At 40.4% G+C, this 13384-nt stretch overlaps 1 protein-coding gene across 1 annotated transcript in view; it reads left to right on the top strand.

Annotated features, from left to right (window-relative positions):
• The window catches only part of tdrd6a (tudor domain containing 6a), a 29202-nt gene extending 15953 nt beyond the window's left edge, over positions 1-13249 (top strand). The window contains exons 11-35 of the mRNA XM_085770658.1: positions 77-160; positions 738-792; positions 2203-2258; positions 2427-2481; positions 2799-2866; positions 2952-3035; positions 3291-3345; positions 3993-4048; positions 4220-4274; positions 4591-4658; positions 4739-4822; positions 5083-5137; positions 5774-5829; positions 6001-6055; positions 6373-6440; positions 6521-6563; positions 6658-6752; positions 8866-8884; positions 9197-9261; positions 10660-10717; positions 10842-10882; positions 10968-11025; positions 11229-11296; positions 12192-12246; positions 12671-13249. Of these exons, the coding sequence (XP_085626784.1) occupies positions 77-160; positions 738-792; positions 2203-2258; positions 2427-2481; positions 2799-2866; positions 2952-3035; positions 3291-3345; positions 3993-4048; positions 4220-4274; positions 4591-4658; positions 4739-4822; positions 5083-5137; positions 5774-5829; positions 6001-6055; positions 6373-6440; positions 6521-6563; positions 6658-6752; positions 8866-8884; positions 9197-9261; positions 10660-10717; positions 10842-10882; positions 10968-11025; positions 11229-11296; positions 12192-12246; positions 12671-12762 (1548 nt within the window). The 3' untranslated portion in view covers positions 12763-13249. The remainder of the gene's footprint in view (positions 1-76; positions 161-737; positions 793-2202; positions 2259-2426; positions 2482-2798; positions 2867-2951; positions 3036-3290; positions 3346-3992; positions 4049-4219; positions 4275-4590; positions 4659-4738; positions 4823-5082; positions 5138-5773; positions 5830-6000; positions 6056-6372; positions 6441-6520; positions 6564-6657; positions 6753-8865; positions 8885-9196; positions 9262-10659; positions 10718-10841; positions 10883-10967; positions 11026-11228; positions 11297-12191; positions 12247-12670) is intronic.
• Positions 13250-13384: the final 135 nt, after the last annotated feature.

Here is a 13384-nt window from a genome sequence, read left to right as displayed (position 1 = left end):
CGTGTTAGAAATCAACAGTTCACAGTCAAACTGTAAAATGTATCTACAAAGTGACTTTGTCTGTGTTTGTGTTCAGGGTGATAAAGGTGAAGGTGTTTGTCCCTTGAAGAGCACTGACCTGCTACAGACGGTTGTTCAAACATCTCAAGACTTACAGCAGGTACGTGTTTGTATCACTAATTAAAACCTTAAATGTGGTTTTAATCATCAAGAAATAGACATTTTCATCTTAACTGGAGAATTAATATGTACTCAGATAGGTTTGCTATGATTTGCTGAGTTTAAAGTGATGCACATTACCTCATCTCTTACACAAACCACTGGGTTAAAGCAGAAGTAAGCGATCCGGTCCTTTTGGCTAACATCTTGTCAGCCGATGGAGTTAGCAGTCCCCGCCCTCGTCCCTACGTCACCACATTCACGCGCATCCCTTGGCTGCACACACAGAGAGGACCACCCCTTTATGCCGTTCTCTCTCCTCATTGGATAAAGGTTGTAGGATACAAGGAAAGTTTTCTCCTCGGTTTACAGCAGAGCAGAGTGACGGACAGACCCGTGTTTCGAACCAAACACTCAATATAAGTCTTAAGTAGTTATATCTTCTGACGGCAATCGCTTATATAAACACAAACATTCCGCTTACTTCTGCTTTAACTATTTTGGTGCTCATTGTGTCAAAAAAGACGATTTCTTGTTTGTATTATATTGTTTCCTTCTCATTGTGTTTATCCACTCAGACTCAGGATGAATTGGTGTTTCCCTCCATTGTTCTGTCTGCGCAGGAGTTGTGTGGTAAGTGATTCTATTTCAAACCACCCAACATTAGAGGTTTAGAGTGTTAATGGGGAAGAGAGACAAGGCAAGCATACTGCATGAGGTGAAAGAGCTTGCAACAGTAAAGTTAGTTAGACACCAGTGCAGTCAGCAGCTAAAGCTGTCATGGAGGCTGTGATGCACAGTTCATAGAGACAGTTAAAGCTCCTAAATTCATTCAGTAGTCATAACTCTGACAAATCTGAACACACAAATGTAATGGACGGATTATTGATTCATTCTGACATACAATATTTGGAGATATCTATATTCCTTAGTCAAAATGATTTCTACTTGTATATTCTTGTACATACCGGTAAGTATACTGCAATGGGAATTGACCCTTCGCCAACTCCTCCCACAAACGGCTATTGTCCAATCCTACGTTAGCAACCGTAACTATAGGCCTGGCAAGCTTTCCGCAGTGAGTCATTACGTTTGCTTTTGTGGACACATTTTGAGACTAGGACGAAAAACATTTGTTTGTAGAGAAGGATGTTGTTGCTGCTGCTGCTACTACGGCGGTGGCGGCGGCGGCAGCAGCAATATAGAGATGTTCAGATACGAGCAGACTTTTTTTTCGACTTGAGCAAGTGTAAATATGGGGATAACCATATGTTCACCTCCGAAATGACAGCTGTACTTTTACGGCTTTTACCTGGGCTTTTAGGCGAGGGATCCTCCAGGCAGGGACTGCTTTCACTGACTGATACAGCGGTGGGAGAAAACAAAACAGCAGCGAAAGCTGTATGTGGTTCACAATCGCCCAAAAACTTGCAGTTTAACAACGTTTCATGACCAGTGAGATGACGTAAGTCTTCGTGGGTTGATAGACGGTAAAATTACCGGTCCTTACTGCTGCTCTGTACATTGTCCAGTCGTGTCGTTGAACAGATGTTTTATCCTCCTGCGCGAGTCACGTCACTGAAAACTATGAATGATCTTTGTGACTTCTTCTCTCTATTATCTCAGAACAGTTTATCCAGACATTTGCTGATATTTCCTTTGAAATCGATACCAAATACTGCCAGGAGCATGGCTGGGAGTGAAAGCTTGCCCGCCGTAGCAACAGTAACCAAGGGGGCGGGGCTTACGCGAAGGGTCAATTGCTGTAAATTGGTGCTTGTGACACTTTCATTATGTTGGCTAAAAACAGGCAGAAGTTTGCCATAGTCAAGTGAGTTTAACGACTTGACTGACTTTTGATGTCAGTGTTGAGAAGTCAGGAGATAAATCAAATGTTACACACAATGACCATGTTTAAACAATTTAAATTAAAAGATGTCAGGCTGTGGAGGATGCATTATGAAACAAGTTCAACATAGGTAATACACACAATAAGTGATCTGAGATGATGTTTTTGATGATGGGATGTGATTGTTTTCACAGATACTCCCACAGAGCAGGAGATTGAAGCTGGAGATGGGGTCTCAACACATGTGGAGGTAATTATATGGAAATGAGTCATCACTTCTACTTACCTGTGATGGTTTAATATCAGCAGCACTTCTGACTGTAAAGATGGTTAATTTGACTCCCTGTGTATAAAACATCAATGTCATGTGTCAGACAGTGGCCGTGGGTCAGTGATTGATGATTTATTCTGTTTTTAGAATGACTCAGTGGCTGAAGAGGAGACCTCGACCCAACATGAGGAGACTTGTTCTGGTTTGTTGCCACCGTTCTAGTCTTTTAATTATTGGTTTAGACCCCTAAGACATTTTCAGTGACGTGTATGTGAACATAAACCTTGAGAGAAATCCACACAGAAGTTGTGTTTGCAACCAATAGTTTAGCATGGAGTCTGAAACACAAAGGGTGGGAAATAATTTTAGTATTTTTAGCATTTATTGTTATTCCTTCACCTAAAGACCACTGCTTTGATATGGAAAGGGATCTCACAGTTACACTGCTATTTTCAACAGATGAGCACTTTGAAGTCTTCAGGCAACATTTTGATTGTGTATCTGTCTTTGTATCTGCAGCCCTCCAAGATGACGCCGACTCAGCACCCACCAAGCCACAAACCTGCACACCCCCCTCCACAGATATGGTAACGTGTTACAATTCAATTCAACAGTTCACAGTCAAACTGTAAGATATATCTACAAAGTGACTTTGTCTGTGTTTGTGGTCAGGGTGGTGAAGGTGAAGGTGTTTGTCCCTTGAAGAGCACTGACCTGCTACAGACGGTTGTTCAAACATCTCAAGACTTACAGCAGGTACGTGTTTGTATCACTAATTAAAACCTTAAATGTGGTTTTAATCATGAAGAAATACACATTTTCTTTTGACTGGAGAATTAGTAAATGTTATCTTATAGGTTTGCTATGCTTTGCTGAGTTTAAAGTGATGCACATTACCTCATCTCTTACACAAACCACTGGGTTAACTATTTTGGTGCTCGTTGTGTCAAAAAAGACGATTTCTTGTTTGTATTATATTGTTTCCTTTTCATTGTGTTTATCCACTCACAGACTCAGGATGAATTGGTGTTGCCCTCCATTGTTCTGTCTGCGCAGGAGTTGTGTGGTAAGTGATTCCTATTTCAAACCACCCAACATTAGAGGTTTAGAGTGTTAATGGGGAAGAGAGACAAGGCAAGCATACTGCATGAGGTGAAAGAGCTTGCAGCAGTAGGAAGTTAGTTGGACACCAGTGCAGTCAGCAGCTAAAGCTGTCATGGAGGCTGTGATGCACAGTTCATAGAGACAGTTAAAGCTCCTAAATTCATTCAGTAGTCATAAATCTGACACATCTGAACACACAAATATAATGGATGGATTATTGATTCATTGTGACATACAATATTTGGGGTTGTCAATATTCCTTAGTCAAAATGATTTCTACTTGTATATTCTTGTACATACCGGTAAGTATACTGCAATGGGAATTGCTGTAAATTGGATATGCTTGTGACACTTTCATTATGTTGGCTAAAAACAGGCAGAAGTTTCCCATGGTTAAGTGAGTTTAACGACTTGACTGACTTTTGATGTCAGTGTTGAGAAGTCAGGAGATAAATAAAATGTTACACACAATGACCATGTTTAAACAATTTAAATTAAAAGATGTCAGGCTGTGGAGGATGCATTATGAAACAAGTTCAACATAGGTAATACACACAATAAGTGATCTGAGATGATGTTTTTGATGATGGGATGTGATTGTTTTCACAGATACTCCCACAGAGCAGGAGATTGAAGTTGGAGATGGGGTCTCAACACATGTGGAGGTACTTATATGGAAATGCAGGCGTCATCACTTGTACTTACCTGTGATGGTTTAATATCAGCAGCACTTCTGACTGTAAAGATGGTTAATTTGACTCCTGTGTATAAAACATCAATGTCATGTGTCAGACAGTGGCTGTGGATCAGTGATTGATAATTTATTCTGTTTTTAGAATGACTCAGTGGCTGAAGAGGAGACCTCGACCCAACATGAGGAGACTTGTTCTGGTTTGTTGCCACCGTTCTTGTCTTTTAATTATTGGTTTAGACCCTCTCAGACATTTCAGTGACGTGTATGTGAACATAAACCTTGAGAGAAATCCACACAGAAGTTGTGTTTGCAACCAATAGTTTAGCATGGAGTCTGAAACACAAGGATGGCAAATAATTTTAGTACTATTAGTATTTATTGTTATTTCTTCACATAAAGACCACTACTTTGATCTGAAAAGGGATCTCACAGTTACACTGCTATTTTCAACAGATGAGCACTTTGAAGCCTTCAGGCAACATTTTGATTGTGTATCTGTCTTTGTATCTGCAGCCCTCCAAGATGGCGCCGACTCAGCACCCACCAAGCCACAAACCTGCACACCCCCCTCCACAGATATGGTAAAGTGTTAGAATTCAACAGTTCACAGTCAAACTGTAAAATGTATCTACAAAGTGACTTTGTCTGTGTTTGTGTTCAGGGTGATGAAGGTGAAGGTGTTTGTCCCTTGAAGAGCACTGACCTGCTACAGACGGTTGTTCAAACATCTCAAGACTTACAGCAGGTACGTGTTTGTATCACTAATTAAAACCTTAAATGTGGTTTTAATCATGAAGAAATAGACATTTTCTTTTGACTGGAGAATTAATATGTACTCAGATAGGTTTGCTATGATTTGCCAAGTTGTGATCCACATTAGTGATGCACATTACCTCATCTCTTACACAAACCACTTGGTTAACTATTTTGGTGCTCATTGTGTCAAAAAAGACGATTTCTTGTTTGTATTATATTGTTTCCTTTTCATTGTGTTTATCCACTCAGACTCAGGATGAATTGGTGTTTCCCTCCATTGTTCTGTCTGCGCAGGAGTTGTGTGGTAAGTGATTCTGTTTCAAACCACCCAACATTAGAGGTTTAGAGTGTTAATGGGGAAGAGAGACAATGCAAGCATACTGCATGAGGTGAAAGAGCTTGCAGCAGTAGGAAGTTAGTTGGACACCAGTGCAGTCAGCAGCTAAAGCTGTCATGGAGGCTGTGATGCACAGTTCATAGAGACAGTTAAAGCTCCTAAATTCATTCAGTAGTCATAAATCTGACACATCTGAACACACAAATATAATGGATGGATTATTGATTCATTGTGACATACAATATTTGGGGTTGTCAATATTCCTTAGTCAAAATGATTTCTACTTGTATATTCTTGTACATACCGGTAAGTATACTGCAATGGGAATTGCTGTAAATTGGATATGCTTGTGACACTTTCATTATGTTGGCTAAAAACAGGCAGAAGTTTCCCATGGTTAAGTGAGTTTAACGACTTGACTGACTTTTGATGTCAGTGTTGAGAAGTCAGGAGATAAATCAAATGTTACACACAATGACCATGTTTAAACAATTTAAATTAAAAGATGTCAGGCTGTGGAGGAAACAAGTTCAACATAGGTAATACACACAATAAGTGATCTGAGATGATGTTTTTGATGATGGGATGTGATTGTTTTCACAGATACTCCCACAGAGCAGGAGATTGAAGTTGGAGATGGGGTCTCAACACATGTGGAGGTAATTATATGGAAATGCAGGCGTCATCACTTCTACTTACCTGTGATGGTTTAATATCAGCAGCACTTCTGACTGTAAAGATGGTTAATTTGACTCCTGTGTATAAAACATCAATGTCATGTGTCAGACAGTGGCTGTGGATCAGTGATTGATGATTTATTCTGTTTTTAGAATGACTCAGTGGCTGAAGAGGAGACCTCGACCCAACATGAGGAGACTTGTTCTGGTTTGTTGCCACCGTTCTTGTCTTTTAATTATTGCTTTAGACCCCTCAGACATTTTCAGTGACGTGTATGTGAACATAAACCTTGAGAGAAATCCACACAGAAGTTGTGTTTGCAACCAATAGTTTAGCATGGAGTCTGAAACACAAGGATGGCAAATAATTTTAGTATTATTAGCATTTATTGTTATTCCTTCACATAAAGACCACTACTTTTGATATGGAAAGGGATCTCACAGTTACACTGCTGTTTTCAACAGATGAGCACTTTGAAGCCTTCAGGCAACATTTTGATTGTGTATCTGTCTTTGTATCTGCAGCCCTCCAAGATGACGCCGACTCAGCACCCACCAAGCCACAAACCTGCACACCCCCCTCCACAGATATGGTAACGTGTTAAAATTCAACAGTTCACAGTCAAACTGTAAGATGTATCTACAAAGTGACTTTGTCTGTGTTTGTGTTCAGGGGGATGAAGGTGAAGAGGTGGCCTGTTTGACAGACTCCACAGGTATCAGACTTCAATACGATTATCACCGAGGCGATGTGCCAGGTTTAGTTTGCACCGGATTGTCAGCAATTTTGTTTTTTCCATCTCAATGCAGGTCCAGATGAGCCAAATGGTGACAGTAAATTCACCAGTTCAACAGAGGATTGTCTCATCAGTGTGGCAGCAGAGGAAATTGTGTTTTGCAACTCAGTAAGTTTCTTCATGTGTGAACTCTTACATGCAATGTTTATCTTACAGGTTTAATTGCGCCATAGCTCTACTGTCCAGGCTGAATTAAAAAATACAAGGCTTCTTGAGTTAAAGGTTGCTGCATCAGGGTAAATTTTGCTTTTCTCTGGCTGTGACTGCACATGCAGGTATTTGAGTGAGTTACTATGGTTACCATGATACTCTGTGTCTGTTCATGCTCTGGTGCAGCAGTGCAACCAGTTGAAAAGTTAGTGTGGAACCTTGTAAATCTTGAAAATTCAGTTTGCCCCACCTCCTCCATTTGGGCTACTAACTCCATCGGCTGACAAGAAGTTAGCCAAAACGACCGGATCGCTTACTTCTACTTTAAGCTTCGGTAGTGACCGGCTAAAATACGGGAGGATACTGTAAACCAGGGCTGTTTACAGGTAACAGTGTAGTTGTCTCTTTTCACCTCCTCTCTCCCTTGCAGTGATCAGCGGCTTTTTAACTCGTTAAATAATTGTGCTCCAGTATAATCGGTACGCCAGAAATTCATCCAGTGAGAAATGTTCCGCGGTGCAAAAATAAGAGCGATTAAAATGCATAAATTGTTTTAACGCGTTAATTTTTGTGTAATTAATTAATCGTAATTAACGCATTAAAGTCCCGGCCCTAATTATTTTATTCCTCCATGTTTGCTTTAATTTAGATTTGTCTGATTGGTAATCCACAGAACATGTTTTCAAGTAAATATGTTTAAAGCCCCAGTATGTAACTTATTTGGATTTTTATTAGCAAAAATCTAATATTGCTTTCATAAATACGTATTTCACTGAAGTGGAATCACACCCCACCCCATACAAATGAAAGCTTTTTCGTACCTTAGAATGAGTTGTTACAAGTCGTTACAAATACATAAGTGGGTGACGCACCGAACCGAGGCCGCCATGTTGCATCGCCATTTTTAATGTTGAGTGGCAGCGTGACCGTAGGTAACCATCAGGGATGCACATTTTGAATTTTTTTTCTGACCGATAACCGACGCTCGTTAACCGATTATTAACCGTTAACCGATAAGATTAAGAATCTTGCGGTGCACGGCCAAAAAAAAAAAAATTTTTTTTTTTTTTTTTTTTTGCTGACAGCTCCCATAGATATATAAACGTTTATATATCTATGACAGCTCCTCTGTGGAGCTGCAGCAGAGCTGCAGGTGAACAGGCTGGAGAGCAGCGACGTCTTTTTTTTTTTTTTCCAGCGCCGTTGTTACAGGTGATGCACATCTATGTCCGTGTAGGTTACATTTATTGTCTGATCTTCCTTCATGGAGGCTACTGCACATACTGTCAGTCCTCCTGTCTAACTTTTTGCTGTGAAATATGACTGAAGGCACGTGAACTCTGCACGTGTCGACACACCCCATGAGTTGACGACATAAGGATCTAATAAAATAAATAAATAACCGATAGTATTAATCGGTCAAAGTTCTTGTTATCGGTTAACGGTTAAACGGTTAATCATGTGCATCCCTAGTAACCATAGAAACTCAGTGGAGCTGTCGGCTCAGGGAGAAAGTTTTCCAGGTAGCGCCTGTTAAAACTGTCACCACTGTGTAGTGTGAGGAAGGACGGAGGCACTGATGTTGCATTCAGGTGCAGTCAGGTGTAACGAATGTACACTCACTCACCCATAAAGGACGTGTTAACCAACTTGCTAAGCGGTTGTCAACCTCTTGGCGAAGTGGTTAGCATCGTTGCCTGCCATGCTGGAGACTAGGTTCCAAACCCCACCTAGGGCAGGCCGTGAGAAACACAACGCAGAGGGCCAGATATGACATCGGCTACACAGGCAGACGGCCGTCGGCAAACCAACCGGATGTCATTTTACTCGAGAAAGACAGTAAAACGTGGGTCAGGTAAACAATATGACATCACCATGACAACATATTGTCACGCCTGTATTGTTTTGCCTCGTGCTGGCGGACCGTTTATCCTGTTACATGTAGCGTCTGTTGTCTGTCTGACGTCGTTCTGATATGCAACCGCACCGCTAGACGGGGGGAATTCCTACATATTATACCTTTAAAATTGTATTTTGTGACATTAATTTTGGGTAATTTCTTCATTTCTAGGTTCAGAGTGAATCACCTGGTAAGGCATTTCTAAGACTTTTACACAGTACATAAGATGGCACTAATAATTCTGCATGCTCAAGTTACACCGTTAATGAATTCATTTTAAAGATGCATATTTTTAGACATAGGCTTTTATAAACGTGTGCCACAGATGAAATGTGTTCAATGCTTTTACCACTGGACAGTTCCCACCACACTTTGAAAATCAACTTGTCTACATCAGTGACTGTTGTTCTTGCTCTTAAGTGTTTCACTGTTCATGTCCTAGTGTGCTCCCCCTCTACACACTATGTAATGAATCGGAAAATGATTGTGATTTTTTTCACAGCAGCTCCCTCAGAGCATGAGATTGAAATTGGAGACATTTCTGTACAGGAGGCCGTACCTGATGAGGTGAGGTGGAGGCCTGTCTGTTTGTCTATTTTTTATCTTACGTAATTGTTGTTCGCACAAGATGACAATTCAAAGTAGATTTGACACAAATCTCACTTGAACATTGGGGAGAATTTCCCAATGATGCATCACTACCTCTTGTAGTCTGAACATATTCACTGGTGATGTCTTAGCTGTGTGTCTGTAACAATGCCAAGTACAGTAAGTGAACTCTTTATTAATTTGTCCTAAAGTAAAGTCAGATCTTCAACCAAGAATTCTGGAAAAACACAGTGTAGTCTGACTAATGACACAAATCATTGCAATGTTGTTGCCCACATTAAAAACATGATTCAAGTATTCACAGTGTAGGAATGGAGGGTTAGAGATGTGGGTTTGATGCGCTTTGAACATTTTGACTTAACTGTTACTGGTATTAACTTTGCCTGGCAAAAAATAGATCTCAAAGGTTTACAAAGTGTCATTGTTTAAACTCAGAGTTTAAATATTCACCAGACCACAGTCAGACTGTTGTATCAGACTGTCTCGTGTTAGTTCGGTTTAGATGACAGTGCAGAATGCTCAGTAATGCAGCACAGAACTTTACAAGAGCAACTTAAGATTTAAAGGAATCATTTGAGCTTGTTCTGTTTATGAGTCTCCCCCACACAAATCATGAAGCACAGAGGAGTGCGCTGCTCGATAAAACAAAAACACTGCTTGACCAACAAACAGTCTTAGACTCCAAAGTGCTACAGGGAAAATGAAACAATGGTTGAATTGTTTGGAAAGAATGTGCAACACTGCATACCAACATGAAAACATGGGGGGAAAATTAAAGTAATATATCGACTAGAAAGAACCAGACCTTAATTCTGTGGTATGAAGAAGGAGAACCACTGACACCAGACAGACTAGCTGAGCTGAAGTGGTTCTGTTGGAGCAGTGGTCCAAATTCCTCCTGAACGTTGTGCCTCAGCAGCTTTTGATTATCGGTACCTAAAGAGGTTTTGACTAGTTCTTAGATCTCAGGGCTCACTTACTTTTTCCACTGGTACAGGGAACACACATGAATGTTCACTATGGACATAAAAGATTATAATTGTATTTGTGATATTGACCTACACACTCTGTCTACACTACAAGTCAGATACAAATGAAAGGTATCATTGGACCAGTCGACATTCCAAATTTTTCAGAGACTTTTCCCTGCCACTATAATTGGAAACAGAAAGAGTCCCAGAGTATTTATCATGTTCTGCTGTCACCTAGTCATCACTGTTTTACTTCACAATAAGAGTGCAGTCACACTCAGACTACATCCCTGTCTCCAGGCCAGCTAAAGTTGCTGCTGGCCTTGAATTAGTTGAACCATGTTTAATGAACAGAATAAGGAGAAAGCTCTGTTGTGTTCTTCAGGAAAGCGCAGTGACTGAAGAGGAGACGTCAACTCCTCACAAAGAAGAGGAGCGTTCTGGTTTGTAGTATTTTAATTTCAGATTGGAATTTAATATTTTGGTCTCTTCCTTCATTCTTTCCTCATGCTTCTCGTATTAATCTTCTCCCATTACTCATGTTGAGTAACGGTTAATTTCTTGCAGTGCTGCCATCTGACACTGAAGGACAAACCTTTCTAGATATGGTAATCTCATTCAACACATCAATAATCAAATGACAAAACATCCCATATCTGGCAAGTAATTGCTGCTGTTTTTCTTCCTGTTCAGAGTGACCTGCTGGAGGAGCTGAACTGTCTAGTTGGAGAGATCCGTTCCGCGGACGGAAGTACGACACTTGATAATTAACAGGAACAGTGCATAAATCAAATATTTCAATAATGACCAAATTTGTTTTCTGGGATCATTTGTCTTGACTTTTACAAGAGTTAATGTTGACAGTAAACCTGCATTTATTGTTTGTGTATATACTGTAGAAACGAACCATGTCCTGCACATTTGTAAAGCTGAGTTTACATCTTGTTCTTCTAGACCAGCGACTACAGGCTGAGACAGAGGAAACTGAGCAGCTGGTGGACTTAACACCCAAAGAAAAAGAGGTAACCACGAAGGGAAAATTATGCTTTTTGATGAGGTTGATTATGACGTAAGCCCATAGAGTTGATGACTAAAAAAACATTTTATATTGATAATTTTATATTGAGTTAAATTTGTATTAAGTGGGTTGAGGGGAAAAATGTGTCAACGTAGCAGTAAAGTCACTGACATTACTTACTGTTCCTTTATGTTGATGTGTCACTTGACATAAGCCTCATTTCTGGCATCCTCTGACAATTTGATGGATAGTTCAACATTTTGGCAAATTGGCCCATTGCCATACTCCCTATAGTCATAGCAGTAGGTTCGTTACCTTTATTTGTCGGTGCAAGCTATTTTTAGAACGGTGGAGCAGAGCCGCGAGCTGCTCAGAGCTACGCTACGGAGTTGTTTCCAAGGCAAACACAGACTGCTTGCCGAAAAACTTCCCCGATGGAACACGCATCAGAACTTTTACATGAATTTACCTCTAAAACAACTCTGTCTCGTAACGTCTTGTTATTATCTCATAGCGTGGTGAATGTGCAGGTCACAACTTGTCCACCAGAGCGTTTTGGAGTTGTTGGATTGTGTATTTGATGAGTTTGATGAGGGAAACCAAGAAATCCCATGAGCCTCCATAGCGTAGCTCTGAGCAACTCGCGGCTCTGCTCCGCTGTTCTAAAAATAGCTTGCACTGACACTTAAAGGTAAAGAACCTACTCCTAAAAACTATAGGGATTATGGTAATGGGCCAATTAGCCTTTTAAAGGGATAGTTCAACATTTTGGCAGTGTGTGTCCAGCATAATGGAACTAGATGTCACACAAGCATCACCCATGAGGTCGTCACTCACTCCAGTGACCATCTAGTGAAGAGTGTCACGTATTTCACTCTAACGAGCTGATGATTTTCTAGGATTCTGATGACACTGCGCTCTCAGAGACCTCATCATCCACTGACGACAATTTTGGTAAGTTATGGTAAAAATGCTCCTCACTTCCCTCACTCATGTCTCTTGGTCTTAGCTCCTCCCACAGAGGATGTGAGGAAAAGATGCAAGAACAGAGGAACTTAGTCACTCCAGTATCACTGTTAGACAGCGAGCCCTCATTAATAAACCTTAGCATCTCAACTGTCCTGTAATATTTAGAGATAATGACTGCTGAAAAACTGATTCTACATCAGTTAATCTTTTATGTAATGTGTTGGACAGTCATAGTTCATCACAGAGAGCAAAGAATGGCATCAAATGCTAAAATAGTAGCTTGCTTACTGTATTACAATAATACAGGCTTGGACTGATCACTACAGATTTGTATGTTTCTGTTGCAGCTGTAGTCTGAGATGTCTTCTCTGTTAAACTAAATACCTTGTTATTGTTCCTTTGTATTTAGAGGTCCGGCTGTCAAAGGTGACCCACCTCTCTCTGATCGTCAGGAATGGTTCTGCTGATGTTCTGCCGGTGAAGCAGCACCCAGCCGAGTAACTGCGTTTGTCACACACCGTGGATCAAAGTTTATCAACCACAGATGCTTTAGTTCTATAGACAGGTTCAAGTTGAGTTTTCTTTGTTGTGTTTGTACCGAATGCTGAATAGCAGTGTTGATTTTTTTTGAGCTGACCCAGCAGGTGCTCTAGCTCCTTTTATGGCAGAACACATTGTTTCTATTGAAAAACAACCATCTGGTTAACAGTGTGTCTGTACAATTATAGTTGAACCTTGGAGGTTTGTTGTCGATATCCATGCGTTTACTCTGTGTTACTTGGAGCTCATCTGTTGTGTTAAAGATGATCTGTTCTGACAGCCACGAAATTCTTTTAAGTATTGAATGTTTTCTTGAAGATCAGCCTGATTTGAAAAGCTGAAGTTGACATGCCACAGTCGTATAGAATCCAACACATTTTCTGTAGAGTGAGAACATGCATGCGTTGAAGACATATTTATGTTGGTAAAATAAATATTATTACAGAATCACTGAGCTGACTCATTTCTCTCCTTGGTTCCAGTGTGGTACGACAAATCATCCTTAAGGTTTCACATTTTACACTTTAACTGTGTTGCACTTCAATGTTGATCCATGAGAGGGTACATATGGAGTTTTAGGAAC

Source organism: Trachurus japonicus, chromosome 24, assembly GCF_045865225.1.
Source record: "Trachurus japonicus isolate A0001 chromosome 24, Traja_1.0".
In the NCBI taxonomy this organism is placed as follows: domain Eukaryota; kingdom Metazoa; phylum Chordata; class Actinopteri; order Carangiformes; family Carangidae; genus Trachurus; species Trachurus japonicus.
This window is presented reverse-complemented; position numbering and strand designations above follow the sequence as displayed.